Here is a 21,316-nt window from a genome sequence, read left to right as displayed (position 1 = left end):
CCTGATGAAAACCGTCTCCATGCTCAGGGTGGTTTCCTACCAAGTGAGTGCAGTTCTCATTGACAGTGACTTCTGGTGTGAAGTATGGATCAAATCTCTTTCCAAGACAGCAGATTTGTGACTGCTTCCCTGGTGCCTGAGGTACAGAAGGTTGACAAGGTTTGTTCTGTAATGTGCTAAAGGGCAGTGTTGGCATTAAGGCTAGCCAGTATGATATTACATTGTGTTTGGAATCATTAATGGTGTCAGTTCTGAAAGGAGATTGTGCAGCATTTCCAGGCTGCTAATGCAGAGAGCAGCTCCAGCTAACTCAGACTGAAGCTTGGGATGTTACCAGTTACATCTGAAGACAAGACTTCTAGTAAAATTAATGTAACTGAGGGATGCCATCTGCTGAAACACAGAGCAGAACTGTAAGATGAGGAATGAATTGACAGATGTTTCTCTAGTTGGAAAAGGTAGACTAGGAGGTTGGTAGCTTTTAATACCCAGTGTTGTGTCTGTGCAAATGCAAGGCTTGCTTGCAGGTGCTGGTTCTCAGAAGTGTTGTTTTATTTACACTAATCTGCTGTAACTTCAGAAATACACAATGGTTGTCTGTGGGCAAGTTTACCCTAGTGACACTACTAAAATTACCAATAGAGAATATGTGCTCATTTCCTAAGTGGCTTACTGCCAGTGTTCAGATGGGTTTCCCCTTTTTTCAGATGGGACCATTTTTTGTCCCAGTACTTGAAATTTTGTCTATTGATTGACTTCAGTTCATATTCTTTACCTGAAGCAAAGTTAGCACCTAGTCATCAATCTGTAAGCCAAACAGGTTAAGGAAATAAAGATTCTCCAGTATCCCACCCTTCCTTAATTCTGAATTTGTGTTTCTCAGCCTGCAATGTACAGACCAAGTGTACGGTTTGACACCTGACAGGTACTGTGGAGCACACACTGGTTTACAGAGATAACAAGCTTATGCTGGTGTATAAGGAAGTTTAGTCAGCTTTGCATAATTACTGTTGTGTCTTTGCAATGTCATAATCTAAACATTAATTGTCCTCCATTTAGAAATAAAAAATATGAAAGGGAGTTTTCCTGCCATGCTCCGAAATGCCCTTTCTAAACTTTGTATAGCTGCACAGGGATAAAGTTCAGTAAAGATGTAGCAAATAGTCAACATTTAATTGTATATCAGATGTCTCCTGCTGAAAAGCATCATGAACAGTTTACAACAGTGTGAACACTTCACAGGAGAAGATGTATTTGCAGTAGAGTTCCCTTTATTTCATAACGTTAAAGCACACAACCATTAAATACACTTGACACTTCAATTGTGCTATCTAAAAAGCTACGCTCCAACATACACATGGCAAAAATCTGGTGGCATCCACTTTGAACAAGTGGAACATCTAAATCAAAGCAAAGGCTTCACATAAAAAATAGATCTTACTCTCTGCAACTGTATTATTAAAAAAAAATGATGGTGATGATGAGATATAATGGAAAGAAAGTGGATTACTGAAGCAACAATCACCTCCCAGATTTAATGCAGAATGTTATTTTTATCAGCTCATCTGTAGATGGCACAAATGAAAGCTGATTAAGGCAAATGCTGCTTAAGAAAGGCGATTTCTTGTAAACAACAAGGATTTTTTTTCATCAGAAGCTCTTTCTCAGGAGTGACACTTGCTATGGGCCAGGCCCCTGTGAGACCCCTGCCCCTCTCACTGCTACTCTCTATTTCTGAGGGGATTACAAGATGCTTTGTGGAATGCCAGCTTGCAGCTGGCTGTGAGAATAGCTGAGCTTTCTTTGCAGGCGGCTGAAGCAGCAAAATGTGCCGCCACAAGACTTCTCCAGTGGTCTGTCTGGCCTTCACAATGTGCTTGGCCTCTGGGCTTTGGTATCTGACTGGCAGTGTAGTGTTTGCAACATTTTGTGGATCACCTATATCAAACTATTCACCAGCACAACAATTCGGTAAAAAAAGAGTGAAGGTGTATTAGAAAAAAAGTACCTTATTTTAAAGCCATATTAAGAAAAAACTAAGCTATGCTTCAATTTTAAGAGCTGCTGTGCACAAATGCTTTGATTCCAAACTAATCAGTGTCTATTAATTAATTGGCACCTAATTAATAGCAACCTAAGTCACTAAGCAGTCAAGTTTTTTTAAGGGGAATTTCTTCTTGGAAGTAGAGCATCTATCTTCTCATGTCCTGACTTGGAATTTTCCTGCTTTTGTAATATATTTGACACCTTTGAAAGGCTTGTATTTTTCTCCATACATATCCAGGCGATTCACTTTCAGCCCTGAAAAAGACAAAAACAAGTAGAAAGTTGAGTAGAATGCTAGAAATCATGTCAGTCTGTTTAAAAGTCCTGCATTCTTGAAGCATGTTAAGATCAGTCAGGAAGGTAATTTTTCCTTCCTTTCACAAGTTCATCTGGTTTGAAACAACAGAAGAGACCATTCTTGTCATCTAATCGTAGCTGCCCTGGCAGGGCAACAACTTTTTTTCTGTTCTGCTCAGTGTGCCAACATCCTCCTTCCAAGAGATGAACTACTGAACAAATTAGTATCTTCCACAGCTTCGGCACACTGCACTTGCTTCCAATAATGTAGATGAAGCAAAGGACAAGTTTTAGAATTCTTTTCACTCTCAGTCATAATTGCAAGGACCAGCAATCCTTCCACTGTTAACAGAGGCATGCCAGTAGCTATTAATTACCTAGAAGTTTCAGGTTGTCCCCTGCTTTCTCACAGGTCCATTACCTCTGGCATCCAGCCACTGGATTCACTATGTTTTGCTAGATTTAAACTATTGGGTTGCAAATTTAACAGGAAATTGCAGGATTCTGTTCTTATGCAACAACTAAGCATTACTTAGTGAAGTAGCCTAGAAAGCAAAAGGACCATAGCCTTGCACCTACCTAGACAGGTACTACCACCAGTTCTCATCTACTGCCTTCAGTCATCCTCCTTCTTTCCAAATTTGAGCCTTTGCTCTATTAGGGCCTTAATCCTGCAAAGGTTGCTTGCAGAAGCACTGTACACATACATGGACAACTTGCATGATTTAAGTGTTTGCAGACTGAGGCCTTGTTTGCTTTAAATTTACTTTTGCACTTACCCTATAGACTTCATTCTGATTTTACTTGCAGATTGTTTTGAAGATGAAAATCTAACCAGCTCCAGAAGGAAAGAATAAGGAGAGCATTCTTTAAAATTAATGGAGTTTGTTGACCACTAGAAAAGGCTAAAGCAAGTCAAGGGCAGCATGCTAAATCATCATCCATCACTCTTCACTGAAAAGATAAATTTGCATGTTTAACGCACAAGTCAACAAAGAAAAATTATTCTGTACACTTCTCACAGTCTTTCTTGAGCAAAACAATTGGGAATTCACAATTGCCAGCAAGGGAGTCTTCCAGCAAGGGTAACTGTCAGGTTTGGGTAAACCAGACTTTACTGTTTTGGACCAAGCTGATTTCAGATCAGCATCTCTAATGAAAAGATTAATTTTCCCACTTCATTTCCTACTGCTACTCATCCCGTCAGTACCAATTCCATGTAACGCCCACCCACTCACCTGAAATTGCAAGCTGCTGTATCTTAAACTGGATATTTAAACTTGGATTCTCCTCTGGCTTGGGGGCTCCAGACTGCAGGTTCACTATGCCCTTCAGGTTCGGTAGCTTCTGAGGGGTAATTTTGCCAACATCCCATGTTAACACCTTGTCAGGAAGGAGAGAGTAAATAGTAGGAGTAGCTTTCTAGGAAACAACCTGTGAGATCAAGTTCATGTCAGGCTTTTCGTTTGCAGGCTGGGTACAGAAAGTAGCCTGGTAGCCCTGAGAATTATCCCACTGACTGGGAGATGGCATGGTTAGGGCTCCTGCAGGTATGGTGTATTTCCTTTCCCAGCATTTCTTTTGCCCTGTCAGCATTCTTTAGTTGGTCTGTGCACTTAATGCATTTTGTTCCCTTAGTAATGGTTCCTGTTAAGACTGCGTTGTCTAGATCCACGAAGCAGGAAGAGTAACCAGCACAAAGGTCTTAGGAATTTAAACACGAGAATGAGAAGGACAGGAGCAAGGCACTTGGCAAAACATGTTTAAGCTACAGTAACTTTTCTAAGGGTCACTTGTTTCCCATTGATTCTTACACTTTAGAGAAGACACACAGAATCAAGTTGACACTTTACTAACCCAAAAAAGGGGCTTTTTTGTTCTTATCATAAACTGAGAATTGTTGATAAATGCAGAAAAACCTCAGTCCTCACTACTTCTACACACTTTTGCAGTTACAATCCACCTAGTTATCCCAGCACTTGATTAAAACACAGTATAATTTATTTCTGCAGAGAGGAAAGGAGACTTCAAGAGTTTTTGGTGGTGTTTTCTCTTTTAAAAGATCAAGGTCTGTTCTTTTTGAAACAAAATGTTACTTGGAGAGCTTTTACTTACAATTCAAATCAACTGCTGACTGAGATATTCCAAGGGCAGTGGAAAGCTCAGAGCAGGGTGTCAGAGCCAGCAGAAAGGTCTGGCTCAGACTGCATTTCAGTGAAATGGTTCCTGGGTACTAAAAAGCTTCAGGAGCTTTACGAAGTTTAGGTGTTAAACCCCAGCTCAAAGGCAAGAAAGCAGGACTCCCAAGATACAGTTTTTCAGACCCTCTGCTTTCCCTCCTCTGTGTCTTCAGGCAGATCTTTTGGAAGAGGGTTTTTTTTTTCTCATCTCCTCCTCCCCATCTTTCTGGCTACCTGTTTTCGAGTCTACTGCCTTTTCTCCAGATAAGTATGCTTTAAGGAACATAGATTGCAAAATATACCATAGCTGAAACCACCAGCAAAATACTGTAGCATCCACTAAAGAAAAATATTAGGTGGGTGAAGGAGCAGGGGAAAAGAGATGAAGGAAGGGGAGTGGGAAAGGGAAGGGAAAGGAGACTGGTAAAATCAGAAATCACAACTGGTGCATATCTAATTTTGAAAAAGTAAATTTTAAAGAGAGATTTTAATTCATAAATGTATGCTGAAGGGAGTTTTCTACTACGTGTGGAACACTGCTGCAGTGCTCTGCAATATGTATGACTTATTCTAATGTCGTCTTAGATATTTAAATAAATAAAAATTTATGACTTACTTTAGTAACTGGGTCAAACGTATAGCTGCCTTGTGTAGCAGTGAGGTTCATATTAAGTACGGCCTTTGGCATGTGAACTGTCATGACAACTCCTTCTACTGTTTTCCCCATATTCTGTTTTGGACCAATGGTAACATCAAATCTTCCTGAAGAACTGTTTTCCTTAAAACTGATCATGTGTTTCACGTATACAGGAATTGCCACCAAGCTGAAAAGAGAAGACAGTAGCTGAATGCAGCCTGGCTACTTCTCTGCTCTTTCTCATAAATAGTCCTTGTGTTTCTGGCAGGTATTCAAGTTAGAACCAGTTTGTTTCAAAAGTGAAATGTGATACTCAGCTCTTCAATATCATTGCTGAAGTGATTTTATTAGCAGAGAATCACAGGAAAAAAAGATTTTTTTTTCCAAATCACTTGTCCTAATCTCTTTCCCTCTATCTATTTTTTTAAAAGTTATCTCACTGAGCCAATTCTGAGAACAGCCACCTGTCAAATCGGACTTAGTTTGCAAGTATCTGCAGTTGAGACATTTTCTCTTTATTCTTTTTATGAAGATCAGTCCTCTATGTGTACAGAGGCTTAGCCACAAAGCATCTAGCAGCAGCAATTACTGGAATGAACATCCCTGCATCATGTGTGATTTATCCCACTGAAAAAGTGATTGCTGACTACCAGCAGCTCACTGAAAAACTGTTTTTTTGTCTTAGTGGGGACAGAACAACAGATGAGACAAACCTGAGAACATGCATTTTAGCAACAATGCCGATTTCCCACCCCAGCAAGGAGAAATCTGCAGTTACTCAGTTAGAAAGCAGTAGATGGTATATCTGAAAAACCAGCATGTCTAAATGGAAACGTACTTCTGTGAACTGACACGGTATGAGATCAATCTGAAATTCCCATCGGGAGGAATAAACGAAAGGACTCTCTCAGACTCCCAGCGTTTGAACCGAATACATGGATGGAAGCTGACATCATCCAGCAGCCGTGGGTTCTGTAATAGTGGCAAAGTGGTAAGTAAAATCTCAACAAGTATCAGCAGTTTGAATGAGCTACTGAACTTTACATAATTCCCAATTCTCAGAGTCTTAAGTATCATTCCTAGCCATTATCTGAGACATTACTGAACTAAATGGATTTCTGGTCTGATCTGGCATAGCAGTTCCTGTGAATGTATTTTTATGTACAGACAAAAGCCATTCCAACCACTGAGCAATGCAGCAGCTTCTACAATACAATGCAAAACTTGTTATTTATTGTATGTGTAACACATGAAGTAGCGATTGCACTCTTTAAATTATTTAACTCTCATCTTTAAGAAAAGTAAATCCTGAGCAATTAAAATTCCCAATTATATGCTAAATTTACCATGAATGAAAGAGAAAGATCTGGCATTCCTGAGAGCTTAATACATGAATCTATAACACCTTGGATTTCTGCAAAGACCGTAGAACCTGTGGGGAAAAAAAAAAGACATTTGACAACATTATTATCGAGGGCCTAACAAATGTGAAGTACAGCTAGAGGGCACAGATGACATTTGCACAACACTCAAGAACATGCCAAGCACAGATAGGAAAGGTCATTCCAGTTACCTGAGGCCTGGGCAGCTTGCTGAAACACATGAGCCAGAGCAAACAGCTTGTCCCAAATCAGCTAATTATACTTGTGCCAGCTGTTACAGAGGACTTGTACTGGGTGTGCTTGAACTGGTTGCCAGCAATGAGCAAATAAAAATTTCAGCATATGCAAGCTCTGAATCTTCCTTTCATCCCTGTCTCCAGAAAACTAGCAAGTTGTGTAGTGGTGCAGGGAAGTTGAACCACATTGAAACAGTCATCATCAAAACACAGTAAGTTTGTGCTACAAAGCTCCAGATAACCTTGGCTTTCACAAGCATGGCTTTTTTAACAGTGGGATTACATATTCATCTTGATGTGAAATAAACCTATAGCAAAAAAAAAAAAAAACCAAAACCCAAAACCCAAAACAAGAATACAAAGCATCTTACCGAGGAAAGGTTCATTTCCTTAAATGCCCTATAAGGATGGAAAGGCATGAGCAGGAGTCTGGACTAATTAGCCCTACAAGCAAAGGTTATTTTAGAAGATATGTAGAAACTGTTGCTGGTCTAGTCAAGGGGAAGGAGAAACTGTGGGCTAATACTTTTTCTGAGAAGAAGGGATCTTGTTTCAGATGAAAGCAGTTAACCATATCCCTATGAAACAAGATATCCCTATTGTAGGGGAGCAACCTTATGTACTTCTTAGTCCTAGTGAAGATTAGGAAGAAAGATTCTTGCATTGCTAGTCCCCAGGTGATCGGAGCAGAAAAGAGTAGCCATGACCACTGCTGTGGGTCCTCAGTAGAAAATTTAAACACTCAGTGGACACTGATTGAGCTTGAAATACATACACAAATACAAACATGGTCTTGATTAAAACTCCTCAGACTAAGCACTAATACTACTCTGGGGAATCCTACTGAGCTACGAGCCTGAACACAGCTGTCAGGGTGTTCTGACTGTGATTGCCATCTTCTTTTAATTTCAAATCCATGAGAGTAAGAGCTGCACAATAGATATTTATGACTATCCAGTGATAACTGTGGCCAAAGCATTTGTCGAGTTGGTGTATGGAACCAAACTAACACTGACTACTGCTACAACAGCAGCACTGAATGAAGAAATCAGAGATTTGCTCCCTGCCCCATACCATCACAAAATGGTGTCTTGCAGCCTTAAGCTTAACTGATGGCCCCAATAATGAACAAACCAGCAGGCTCCTGTCCACAGCTTAGCAGTTTTCTTTATGGATCACTTTCTTCTACTTGGCACTGGCAACATTTACATAGAAGTTATCAGATTCCTCCTCAAAGTTAAATCTCAGATTAAAGATGTTTGTATTTAAAGATATCATGTTTCGTTTACAGAAAAGATATGAGTATTATTACACTTCATAGTATCTGGCTTTATCAGTTTCTATATAAGGAAAACAAATACTGTCTAGCTATTTTCCACCAAGTTTTGTCTTGCTATCAGAAAAAACCTAATGAAAGCTCTTGTCTTGCTCATTTGAGGGCCTGCAAGGACTACAGTAAATTGTTGGCAGGAAAAATGAAAGATAATTTTTTCATCACATTTAAGACTTCAGCTATTTTTTTTCCATTTATATCTCTTAAGAGACAATCAATATACAAACAGAAAACATCAAAGTACAGAATATTTCTTGTGGATGTTCTTGAAAAAGCCTAGAGCATGTTGCTATTTTAAGATGAACTGAAGAAATACACTTGGGCACATAATTTTAAATGGTATGTTTTTATTTAAAGATATAGATTCATGTACATAAAACACAAAGGTAGTTGGACTGTATTCTCTCTAAACATCAGCAGCTAAATGTAAACATGCAACAAACAAAAATGAGTTTACAAGGCATCTTACCTGATTTGTCTATAATTGCATCAATTTCTTCAACAACATCAAAATAGGCTTCATTGTTTGTGTATTTTACGCCTGCTCTGCGCCAAGGAATGTTAGACAACTGTCCGGTGGGAAGTGTGTCACCTACATTACTACTGCCTTAAAAATGAAGAGGAAGTCAAAATCAGTAATTACTCACAAGAGGAATGTTTCAACTGCCAAAATTAAGAAAAAAAGCAAGATTTGCCCCCAATAAATGCAAAATAGAACCTGGACCGCAAAAATTTCATTCATTCGGTGATGTGAATACACTTTAAGTATGTGTTCAGACTTAATGGTTTTCAGACTCTATTTTGCACAAAAAATAAAAGGGTGAAGTTAGCAGGAGGTCTGAGTGTGTGTACATGTGGGGCTAGATCCTGTGAAAGATTTAATCACTACAATTCAAGACATTACAGCTCCTTGTGAGGGCCTTAAGCACACCTCCCCCTTCTCCTAAGAGTTTTAGCTGGCTGTCTTCAGGGCTGATTTACTGATGAGAGTTCTTATGAAGAAAGACCTGGAAGAAGCCTTAGGGAGGGCTCCCACCCCCTTCGCTTGGGAGCTGTTGTTCAGCTGAGGCTCTCACTCTGGGTACCCACACAAGCTACCCTGCAGCAACATGACAGCCACGTTCACACCTGATCACGTCCCAAACTGATCCAGACCCTGGCCCATGGACTTGACTTTCTGGCTTGACCTTTCTCATCATGATGGACTTTCCAGGCAATCACTGAGCTGTAGATGACCCCGTTATCATCTGATCCCGATCCTGACCCTGACCTGTTGGCTCAACTTCTGGGCTCCTTAACAGTGATGCCACTGCTCCTGCCTGCCTTGCTGTCACCCTTGGCTCCTGGTTCTTATTACCATCCAGTGTTAGAAAAGGGCTTCCTGAGCTACACAGTTATAAACTGATGACTCTTTAAAAAGGAAAAAAAAAACCCAAACTTAACACTTCTGGGGCTTAGATGACTGATCTTGAAATTTCAGTATAGTGGAAGTAACTCCCTCTGCTAGAAGGAGGTCTCAGGACAGGGCCACAGCTCATGCTTGCTTGTGTGCTTTAGCACAACCAATATGGCAGCGTGTCCGGCCGTGTCAGACAGCTTCACTGACAGGGTGGTAGCCACCATTTCTCTTTTCTACACAACCTGCTAGGTAGTCCCTCTCCTAGCAGGCAGAAAATAGAGTTTTCCATTATTTTGAGCTAGTGAAATAATCCACACAGGAAAACCCCTCCCTAAAGTCGACACTGGTGCTATACCACATGGGGGAGGATTTGCAACCATTTCCTCCCTCGTGCTGCATCATGAAGGGGAGCAGTTGCTGTGTCTGTGCCTCGTGTCCCTCAGCAGCCTTCCAGGGTGCAGCAGCGCTACGCAGGCTGGGCTGCCAGGCCAGGTAGGTGGGAGAGCTCTCCGGCTGGCTGCTGTCTGCCACCCGCTCACGCTGAGCTGTTGACAGTGACAAGATGCAGGTTGCCCTGGGCAGGCACTTTAGCCTCCTAGGGAGTTCTAATAGGGCTTTAGATGAAACAAGAATGACGCTGCAACCCTTGGTTCAGGAGTCTTAATTCCCCTTACAGTGGTGCATCTAGTCCATTAACAGATATTTTTCATAACTACTATAATCCAAAACCACATTTAAAAAAACCCAAACAACCAAAGACCAAAACCCAGAAATTCAAACCGATGAGATTTATACTCAAAGATTAAAGTGTGCTACCTCAAAGACCAGCTTGTCCAAGCACTACCTCTGTGTGGCCCTGCAGCCCAACTACTACCCTTCACTAACACAATGTGCAGGCAAACATCTCGCATATCTCTGTCCCCATGTGACACCTCACGGCGTACCTCCCTTGCACCCACTTGGCAGACAAGCAGATTCCACCAGCTCAGCTGACAGACATTTGGCTCTGTCAGTGCCAGACATACCCATTTACAACTGCTTGAAACCAGCTCCAAACTTGATGGATGCTGATGGTGGTGGGGCTGGGGAGAAGGCTGAGGACAGGCTACTTGCTTCCCTTCATGCTATCTCTTCCCAGCCAGCAAAGATTTATTAGATACCTGTTATATACCTCTCTATAATCGTTCTTACAAAACGTATAACCTTCTCTGATGCCCCTCCGTTATTCAAGGCTTGGGGCTAGCTCTGTACCTATCCCTGAGCACCTGCCTACAGTATGTGCTGTTTGTGCTGGGAACTGCAATTCCTGAGGGATTTCAGCAGCTGTGGTCCTGCCACTGGGGATATCAAAGGGGCCAGGCATGAACTGCAAATAAGAAGGAAATTGCTTTTATTCAGCTCTTAATTATGAGAAGTAGTTGGACAGTGGCTTCACCTTACAGATTCATACCAGTGAGATATTATTTTTTCACTCTGAGGCACAATGGGGCTTTGTTTTTAAGCAGCCAGTCACCGCTGAAAATTATTTTTCATACCTGTGATGGAGTTGACAACGGAGCGCAAAATTGTAGGAGGCTTGATGAGCTCCTTCAGTATGTTAGATTCTGTTGCCAGTGGAAAGCCATTGTCTAACATTTCTTCTAGAAGCTCATACACAATTACTACATTGTCCTTAATTGCCGTCTCAGAACATTCGCCAAAGTAATCCTAAACAAATTAGAGATTACAAAGGAGAGGATTTTTATTCCTGTTAAAATGCAAACAAAATTCTGCAAAGCATTTTTTTCTTACAGAAACCCTCCAATATATCAAGGAATTTTAATGACATGATGGCATCATATGTTAAATTTATAATCTAATTAGAAATACAGAATGAACAGTGAAATTAATGTAATCTGGTTTAATTTTAATAAAATATAAAAAAATAAATATAATAATATATTTATATTTTTAATTTTAGTGACATGATGGCATCGTATGTTAAATTTATAATCTAATTAGAAATACAGAATGAACAGTGAAATTAATGTAATCTGGTTTACTAGTATTATGTATCCTAAAGGTTCTCCCACTTGTGAACATCAGCACAACTTCAGTTAGAAGACTCCTGTAAAATAAGGAGACTATCTTTTGGCAATGCTCAGTCTTCACAGAGGTTCCTTTATTTACACTGTTTGTGAAATAGGTTGAAAACTGATTCAAACTTTGCAGCTCTTTCCTCCCTACAGAGCACTTCATGACTGCAAGCTCCTTCTTTTCATCTATATAACACGAACAGTACAAAAGATAACAGAAAAAATACATCATTTACAAACTGGGACTTGGGTTTTAGTGCACGTGCACTGGTAACTACAAATGAATACACAAAATATACCTTATTTTCCTTTGTACTCTATAAAACAGTGCTTGAGCTGAAAATTGCAAAGGGGAAAGTCACTGACAGAAGTGTTTATTACCTTTCTTTAAAAGAAGTTTATACAAAAATTCCCTTGGAGTTATTTCAATGTTAAAATTATTTGATAGTGACAGACCTGGAAAGTATCTGCTACTCGGTGCAGAAATTCAATTACAAAGAGTGGTGGCACTTCTGTCTGTATGACAGACACAAAGAAGATTTTATCCCGATAGATGCTGATGAGGTAGTGATGTGGTGTTGAGATGACAGGAGGCACATTCTCAACATCGATTGCTTTCTCCTGAGCTTCAAAGAAATAATCACACACAGATTGGCTCACAACGCTCTTCCAGTGCTTCTCCAAGAATATATCACCAGAACAGTTTATAAGAAACAGGCTGTGGATCATTTTCTGTTGGAAACACATTCAAAGAAGTTAAAATAAACAAAAGGACATGAGGATTGACATTATTTCTTCTCCCAGATTTCTTTTCTTAAAACAGTTATTCTTTATGAACATGCACTGAGAGTTTAAGACTGGCTTTGCTGCTTTTCTTTAAATTGCATTTTCTTTACTTAGAGGAATGTTCCACCACAAAATATTTCATGGTGGATTAAGTCACTAACATATATCACAATGTAAGCAAGAAGCTAGCACCCTTCATTTCCACTTTCACCCCATCTGGTATTTGTAATTGATTTCTTAAAGAAAAAGCTGACTCTCATGAGGTGACACTTACTTAAAGATGTCTGGCAACATGTAAGGATAATTTATACATAGAATTTCCTATGTCAGAGGAGTTTGGGTAACATTTACACACATAACTAAGAACTGCACTGTCTTAAAGATACAGATCTTTAGCTTGTCAGATTCCAGCCACTAAACTAGAAAATTTGCTGGTGATTAGTCTTTTACTTATGTTTTATGTCAAGCTGCACTTGGCTAAAGGGTTGGAATTCATTAAATGTACACAAAACTAGAAGTTTAAATCTGATTTAATGAGGAAAATTGCCTCAAATATGCTTGACACATGAAATATGTTTACATAAGATGTTTTATGCTTAAAAACTTACTCATGAAAAAGGGGAGTATGAAATGCAGATAAGGAATGTAACTGTTTTTTCTTATATCATCAAAGATTTACAAATAACATGCCTCAGCCACTGATCCTTCATTTTATTCATGGGACAAGAAGCTTATCTGCCTTTTTAAGAAACTAATTCCCAGTCTATTTCTCAACTTTCAACAAGATAGTAAGTGAACTAAGTTGTTGATTCAAATGAAGTGAATAAACTATTTTCTCCACATCTACAGAAGAGACAAATGCTATCAGACTTGTTTAGCTCTTCAGCCTTTACATAAGACAGATGTAATGCTTTGGGTGACCTGCAGCATAACCATCCTCTGACAAAAATAAGGTCCAAGTTTAAACTTAGGCTTAGAAAACAAAACAAACAAGTTGTAACCCAAGCATCAGCTCCTCAAGGTGAAGTTAACCTGGTACTTACATCCTGCATAAACTCAATTCTGTTATTGAAGAAGCTGCCCCTGCCACTGGCTATTTATCCCTTTTGCCTTCCAGGTAAAAAACCATTTGAGCAGGTTTGTGGCTCTGCAGTTACCTACATTAGGAAACTGGTCCAGCCATAAACTGTCCCAGAAGAACAAGTTTCCGGTCAGATTAGCTTCCTGATGCAATATTGCCAGAGTGCTACAGCTGACGCAAAGGAGGTGGTGGAAATGGGCCGATGATGGCAATGGAGGTGTCCTGAACTGAAGTTTATTCAGCCTTTGGAGGAATTCAAACATGACTGGAAAGAGGCCAAAGAGTTACCGGGCATCCACACCTTGAAACAGTCAACTCTGCATACCCAAGAGAAGCCAAACACACCTAGCAAAAACCTATCATAGTTTTTTTTCATTAATCTTGGGATATTTGGCCAGGATCATGCCATAAAATGCAGGTAAAATTTGGTCCTTTACTAATGTTAACTCTGCCACACAAATATGAAGATGGAACAGAAGAATCTAGACATAAATGGCCCAGCCCCCCCCAAGATTTTAAGGAGTCCAACCACTGTATGATTAAACCTCATTCCAAAACACTGGAATAAGCACTTAGCCCCATCCAGAGTGAGCTCTTCTTGCTGTGTCTGAATCTAAACTGCCCGGAGTACTAGGCTGACTTCCCAACATACTTGTAACACTGAAAAATAAATGGTCTGGCCCTACAGATCTTGACAAAACAAAAAGTATGTCTTCCAAAGCTCACCAGAGAAGTGAAAAAGGACTACTAAAGAAGGTAGTTAGCATGCTATTTCCCTCCACCGAAGTCAGCAGATGTAAGAAGGGAGCCAAGATCCAGCTTTTCAAATTCTAAACTCCAGCTGTTCCTTCATATGCATGACAGCAATGTGCTCATCTTCACTGGGACCCTGCCAGGTCTTAGGTACCTCTGGCTAAGAGCACACTGTCTTGGTGGTAGACACAAAAAGACCAATAATGTGAACAGAAATATCCAACTAAGCCAGTATGGTATCTAAGACGAAGTTCTTTTGGGAACTGTGATTGCCAATTTGCTTAAGAGTGGGAAAGAAAACAAAGCCACAAAGCATTATTGCATGTTTCTACTGTATCTCTCCCAGCCCAAATTAATCTCTAATTTAGTTTGTTAAAAAAACAGACAATTTTAATACTGTAAGCACCACATTTTTATAAAGGAGCCTTGACACAACTGCTTTAATCCAGTTCAACTAAACATGTTCTGAATTTAGCCAGCGCTGAACATTAAAACCCTCCAAAATCTCCTGGATAGTCACACAATGGTGGCAAGTATAATCAACCACTGAATATCAGTATTGTTCCACACCAAGGCAGCCCTAACATATGAAGGTGATCAGCTATAAAGCTTAGAATAGTTCTCTGTACATTTTAATATGGATACAATAGCATATCTGTTAACAAATACAAGATCCAATTCCTAGTAAGTGCACACAAAGCTGCAGAGTTTCCATACAAGCAGCACCAATAAGACTCCGTTTCTAGAGGACTTGATCTACAGCCCACTGTGGGGAAGCCATGTTGGCCTGCAGGCACCTTCGGACGATACTCTCACAAAGTATATCAGCTACGTGTGACAGTGTTTTTAAGCCCTAACAATTGTCCTGCCGTTAATCCTCATACAGATTCTATTGATCAGAAGTGACTGCATTTGTCACGATATACTTTTCACAAGCACAGCCACGCAGCAGGTCAACATAATTGCTACCTTAACACTGCCACTTCATTCTACTGTGCCCACAGCAAGCTCCTGGTGCACGAAATGGCTGTGTTAGCAGGGCCTCTTCCTTTGCCCTAAGTTCCACTTAGGGTATTAGACCATGACTTGATACACAATCGAGGGAGGGCATGGGTAGCCAGAAAGGGCTGTAGCACTGGACCACTGCCCCTATTTACTCATCTGTCCCAAGCTGCCCAGGTACTGGCTGTGTTCATTTCAAGTGTTTGTGTGGCCTTGTGCTGAACTGGAGTAGCAAACTGATCCTGGGGACCATGCTTGGCAGATCACAACTTTACAGTATCTGTGGAAACTGAGCAGTAAAATTCCACCTAACTGCCTACCCTGTGTTCTGGGTAGGAAGATAGGAATTACAGGATTTCCCATAATACACAATTGTTCTGCTTCTAGAGTAAGAGTTCCCTTTAAAACCCCTCAAATACTCCTTTTCTCCTTCACAAGTTTTAGCAGTACACTAATCTGCTGCTAATTTGAAGCACTGGGAAACTGAACCTCTCTCCTTGCAGCCTAAGTACAGAGCAGGCAGACCCACCGGCAGGAGCCCTGCCCTATCAGTCAACAGGCAGCTCAGTTTGTACACTTCCCAGTGCTCACCATAATAAAGAAGCCCTTACAGCAGTGGGGACATCAGTCTGTTATATGCAAGACTAAGTAATTTGATTTATCCCACACACTGTCAAGCAATTGGCATCAGCCAATTAAAGATGGATTTCACATTGGATACCTTACAACTGGTACTACTACAAAAATACCTTATGTAAGCTATTATTTAACAAAAATTGCTTACAGTGCTCCTAATACTGAAGATCTCCCTGCTACTCTATTTTTGAGTGCCAGATTCCATTTCAGAAATGTAGACATTCCTAAATTAACTTCTCAGTACCCTACCTTCTTCTATCTCATCAGAACATTAGATAGGCAAAGAAAAGAAGATTAAAAAATGCTGAACATAAGAAATCCATCTAGTAACAGCAAGATTCCTCACACCAACAAGTCAAGTTAATACTTGTGGCCAAACAGCAAAGCATGTTTAAGAGCTGCAGCACTTTGAGGGTAAAGGTCTTGATTCAAAGTTTGTAAGTTTAAAAAAAAACAGTAGCAAAAGCACACCACCAAAATTTAAGACTCGTCGGAGTATCTGTGCAGAACCATTCACATACACCACTTTGAGATGGCAGCATAGAACCACTTGATGAAAAATACTGAAGGTGTGCTTCTAGGACTATTTCAAAAGGACATGCCTCTCATCTCTTCTGCTTTAGACTGAAGATGTATGTGGATTATTATTTGCATCTTTTGTCCAGAGCAAGCCATACAAGCTCATTTTCAGTGGGCTGACAGCCTTCCATACTACTGCCTGACTGAAAGGCATCTGACAGGCTCTGCAACAACAAGCAGTCCAGCAGAGACTTTGCTGCTGCTTCTCAGATTTCCCACCCCTGCTCTGACACGCAAAATGTGATTCTTTGCAGTCATTTTCATCCTACCAGAATTTGAAGTCCTCACAGAAGAACTAAATATTTTAACTAAGGCGCCTTCAATACGTTGTTTCCAAGTCTGTATCTTTTCTTTTGACTAAATCTGGATTTTGCAACATTACTATTTTTTCAGTCTCTTGGCACAGAAACATCTGGACTGAAGTCACAGCAGGCTCACAAGACAAAAGTGGAGCTCATTGGCAAGAAGAAAAGGCTGCGAGCATGGGAAAAAGACTGATTACACATGCTTGTCCTTGGCTACAATTAAGCACTCTAAAATGTAATTAATGCAGAAAGACTCTTACCAGCTGCTTTTCCTTAACACTGCGACGAGTTACAGTCAAAGCTCAGAAAACCAGGAAGTGAGGAATTGATCACTGAGCTAGTAGTAATTACTGAAAACAGCTCAAACTAGGACTATCACTGGGAAAGTATTCCACAGCTTCCATGTTCCTGGCATTTGGCACAGCTGCTCTGAAAGGTGGAAGGATTAGTGGGGGTGGATGGTCTGAGCCTTTGTTATGGATTTGTGGAAATGAACTTTAGTGACAAGCGAATGGAAAGTAAATGCTTAAATTAATCTGGAGAAACAAATAAGCTAAAATAGGCAGTTATATTTCTATTTTAAAGCTAGTATTTTTGTCACAACCAGCTGGTCGGTAGTTTAGCTTTTTCCTAGAAAATCAAAATGTGTCACAAATATGCCACAGATGTGGCAAAACTAGACAACCTTTGCTCCCCAGCTCCCCAGTCCCATTCACCAGCTCTTAAAACAGCAAACCTAATGAAGAGAAGTCCTATTAAACACTTGAATGACATTTTCAAGACAGCCAACATGGCAGCTCTGAACATACATGTAACTGGCTGGAAAAGCTGACACATTAGAAATTGTGATTCAAACTGATATACCTGGAAGTCTCAGATCTTACTAAAATGTGAATGTTCTGTAATTTCATGGTTGTAAGGCTCCTATCATTGTTAGCATATCTTACTGCTGCTGCGCAAGTATCATTAATCTTTTCACTTACAAGATGCCCATGGCTTAAGTATCTGTATCTGCACATTAAGGTAAAAACATTTTTGCAATCCTTCTTAAGAATTGCCTGGTGTCCCTCTCTGTTAATCAAGCAAAACTTCCATAACCGAATCAACTCTAACTCAACACCGTAAAGCACTTGTGTCTGTACAACTACTCAGATGCATATTTTATCCGCAAGATCATCCCTATTAAAGATTAAACACTGCTTCTCAGATGTTCAGCATACATTTATTTACTTTTACTATCTTATTTATATTTACTCTCATTTAAAACACTGTTAGTAACTTTCTGGAATTGTTTTTAAAATGAAGTATCCTTTGAGAATACTCTCAAGTTGTCTTAAATCGGTGTTTGGTATCCGTAACAAAATTTCAACTTCTTGCATGCTTTTACCAGTAACAATCAGAGCCTGCATATTTGTGCAGCATTTCATCTACTGACTGATGAGCTTTCCAATAATACATTTGCATGGTGCCTCTGTTCAATTTAGTTCCAGTATAAATCTTCTAATTGCTGGCAAGATAGTTCCATCTCTTGTCAACAGGACAATGTCAGATCCGGAATAATACAACACTATTAGATACTGAGTAACTGCAGTTCCCTTCGGGACCTGCAAGAACAGAAAGCTTTACTCTAAAAGCTGAAAAAGCAAGAGTTTCATAGAAAAAAAACCACAATAAAACAATTAAAAATTCATTCCTAAACCTACATTTTTACATGAAGATGGAACATTTCTAACACAATTTACATCCGAATTAGATGTTTTAGGACAACTCAGGGACCACTTAAGAAATTAGCTCTCTGAAAGCAGTACTGAATAGGTAAGTGAGGACCAAATGGACACAAATAAGGTGAGTATCTTGTCACTCATTTACTGTCAACAGGATTTTCAGGAACAGACTGATAATTAGGGTCATATTCCAGGCAAACCACGGAGAACTCTGAACAGCCAAGACAGCAGGATTCAATCACCGGAGATCAAAGCCTCATCTCAGTAGTTCTTTGGTAAACTGTTTTCCATTGTCGTCTCCCAGTTCACTATTCCAGTAAGTCTGATAGGCTGGAGTGACAGTGCTACCAGCTTTATACCGCTCTTTTTCACAGCCTCTATTTTAAGAGGCACTCGAGGTTCCAGAAAGGACAAGCACAGTGCCAAAGAGCCACGCACTATTGAAATACTAGATAAGAACCAACAAGTATCACTGGAACCCTGCTGTAAATTGCAGCTCTTACTAATGTGTGTGTAACCCGCCACAACTAGCCCAAACGCACATGGTAGAAAGAAAGTATATAACCATTTTTACCTCCCTTCACTTCTATGAGAGGAGATCTTAGCAGCACTCTTTTAATTCTTCCACCCTATATGAATAAAATCAGGCTCATGAACACTCTTGTAGAATCTTCTAAGTTCCTGTTAAAAGCAGCCTCTCATGCATTATGTTGAAAAAGCATTAAAAAATTTCAGTTATTTTCTGGGTATTAACCAAATTTTGAAAGCTATACAGGAAGCTGTAAATTGGGGGAAAATAGAAGGGAAATATCAGGAAGGAACTTAAGATTTTAAAAAGGTTTAATTTGGTTTCTTCCCATTATTACAGCCATGAAGCACAGCTGCCACTTGTCACCTGCTGTTCAGACCTCTCTACCTCAAGGACTTCAATTTATCTTTCATGAATCCTCATGACAAAGTTTCTATCTAAGATTCTTAATGCAGAACTGCTTGTAAGGAGAGCTTTGTTTGAAAGAATAACTGGGACTTAGTGGTGCATAGCTGTTTCGCACAACAGCAAATTTCATTCCTGGACAAGGACAGCAAAGTTAAGCACTAGAGGGTGTGGAGCGGTCTTAATGTTTAATCTGACACCTGCAAGGAATTTTCAGGTAGTATATGCACACAGATGGGAAAGAATCTGCTCATCCCATTTTTTTTTTTTTTCAAAACGAGGTTTGCTTGTGGTTTTGAGTTGGCACCCAATATTTACTAAATTACAAAACTAGACATTTGCAGTGAAATATCACTCATATGTTTTTTTTTTCCCTAATAAATGAGAATCTGCTCAGAACTGCCAGCTGAATCATTCTCATGGTTGGCATAGTCAGTTCTTTTGTAAAACACTGCTTCCAACATTTTACTGTTTGCATGAATAATGTAATTTGCTTGTGCTTTTCTTGCAAAATAGCTTTTCCTCTCCCATTCTGCAGTCTCCTTCCTACGAACACAAATTTTAGTTATTCGAGTGTGATTTTTTGCCTGGTTGTTTATACAGTGGCTACATTTAATGGTGAAGCTATTCCTCCAGTTTGATCAACATCTAACGGGTACACATCATTCCTCATACTGAAAAGGTGCTAAGTGCATTGCTACTTCAAAGCAGATTAGCACTGAAATAGAAGAAAAACAACCTCCACTCAATTACCCTGTTAGGTACTGAACAGGGCAGAAGAGATGTGCAGTGCACAGGGGTGGGTGATAACGGATGAATTTCCGGTGCGTATTATGCAAATCTACACTCCCGCTACCCCCTTGCTGATTAATCAAGTACAGCATGACCAGAACCACCACGTTCACCAGCAATGCTGCTGAAGAAAGATTCAGGTGACCCCGGTGCTGCCCCTCCCTCCCGGCGGGACTCTGCTGCTGGGTTTGCACATAGCTTAAACGGCAGCTCCTGCATCCCCCCCAGCAAGCCCTGTGCCTTCTCCCCTAAAAACTAAACCAAGTGACCGCCCCGTGCATAACCCCTCCTTCTCACCACGGCTTGGCATTTCCGAGAGTAACCTGTGGAGACCCCGCTGGGACGGGGACACCGCCCCGGACAGACCCCCAGCAGCAGCCAGCCCGGCCCCGCCGCTTCCCCGCCCGACCTCACGCCGAGGCCCCACACACCCGCAGCTCTGACAAGCGCCGGCACACGCACCAGAGCCCGGGAAAACAGTTTTTTTTATTCAAACGCGGAAATCGTTTTGTATTTAAATGGACACCGGACAATGAAAACGGACGCGGGTAAAACAGGAGGTCTCGGATCTACCGGGCCGTCTCCCGCCACCACTGCTTCCAGGGCTGTCACCTCTGCCCCGCGCCAGCCACCCAGACTTGCCGGCGGTTGAGGACGGGGCCGGGCCCAGGTGGCTCCGGCCGGGCGGGGGGTGCCGCGGCTGCCGCCGAGGCCCGCCCCACCGCGACGGCCGCCGCTTCCCCCGAACGCGAAGACCAACGCCCCCACGCCCCCCGATGAGGTCTCCCTCGGCGGCCCGGGCACCCCCACGCCCCACGTACCTCCCCCGGCCCGGTGCGGCCCGCTCGCCCCGGCCCGGCTCGGCCCGTCCCGCTCCCGGGGCAGCGGCCAAGATGGCGGCGAGGCCCGGCAGCGCGCGGGGCCGCCCCCCGGCGGAGGCGCGGGCGGCCGGGGCGCTGCCTGCGCTGAGCGGCAAATAACGGGCGCCCCCCGCTACGCCTCCCAGCTCCACCGGCCCCGCCGCCGCGGCCAGCCGCCCTCCGCCGGCTCTCGGCCTCGGCGGCGAGCAGCAGGCCGGGGCTCCCCCCAGGCGCTAAAATCACTCGGGCGGGCAGCGCGGCAGAGCACCGGTGGGCAGA

At 41.5% G+C, this 21,316-nt stretch overlaps 1 protein-coding gene across 3 annotated transcripts; it reads right to left on the bottom strand.

The window, feature by feature from the left end:
• Positions 1-1,233: 1,233 nt before the first annotated feature.
• On the bottom strand, positions 1,234-21,289 carry AP3M1 (adaptor related protein complex 3 subunit mu 1). 3 transcript variants are annotated; one of them, XR_012633713.1, is made up of 10 exons: positions 20,999-21,289; positions 12,042-12,317; positions 11,046-11,217; positions 8,581-8,718; positions 6,507-6,592; positions 5,999-6,132; positions 5,140-5,347; positions 3,582-3,726; positions 3,123-3,181; positions 1,234-2,301 (listed from the first exon to the last, which is right to left on the bottom strand). XR_012633713.1 is itself a non-coding variant. In XM_074907203.1 (9 exons), exons 2-9 carry the CDS (start codon positions 12,312-12,314, stop codon positions 2,201-2,203), a joined length of 1,257 nt encoding a protein of 418 aa, XP_074763304.1. In that variant the 5' UTR covers positions 12,315-12,317; positions 20,999-21,289; the 3' UTR covers positions 1,234-2,200. The 3 variants fall into 3 exon arrangements, 2 of the variants coding, with proteins under 2 accessions (XP_074763304.1, XP_074763305.1); XM_074907203.1 differs by lacking the exon at positions 3,123-3,181; XM_074907204.1 differs by lacking the exons at positions 1,234-2,301; positions 3,123-3,181 and adding an exon at positions 3,182-3,297.
• Between the last annotated feature and the right edge of the window lie 27 nt (positions 21,290-21,316).

This window comes from Athene noctua, chromosome 5 (genome assembly GCF_965140245.1).
Source record: "Athene noctua chromosome 5, bAthNoc1.hap1.1, whole genome shotgun sequence".
Classification (NCBI taxonomy): domain Eukaryota; kingdom Metazoa; phylum Chordata; class Aves; order Strigiformes; family Strigidae; genus Athene; species Athene noctua.
The sequence above is the reverse complement of the archived record's forward strand: the minus strand, read 5'-3'. Positions and strand labels throughout refer to the sequence as shown.

Bases quoted from the DNA above. Each gene is read 5' to 3' on its own strand.
- AP3M1 (XM_074907203.1), bottom strand. From the start codon at position 12,314: ATGATCCACAGCCTGTTTCTTATAAACTGTTCTGGTGATATATTCTTG. The intron at 8,719-11,045 runs GTATGAAAAATA...TTCATTTTTAAG, and splicing joins CGTTGTCAACTCCATCACAG to GCAGTAGTAATGTAGGTGAC. The intron at 3,727-5,139 runs GTAAGTCATAAA...CTTCCTGACAAG, and splicing joins CGTTTGACCCAGTTACTAAA to GTGTTAACATGGGATGTTGG.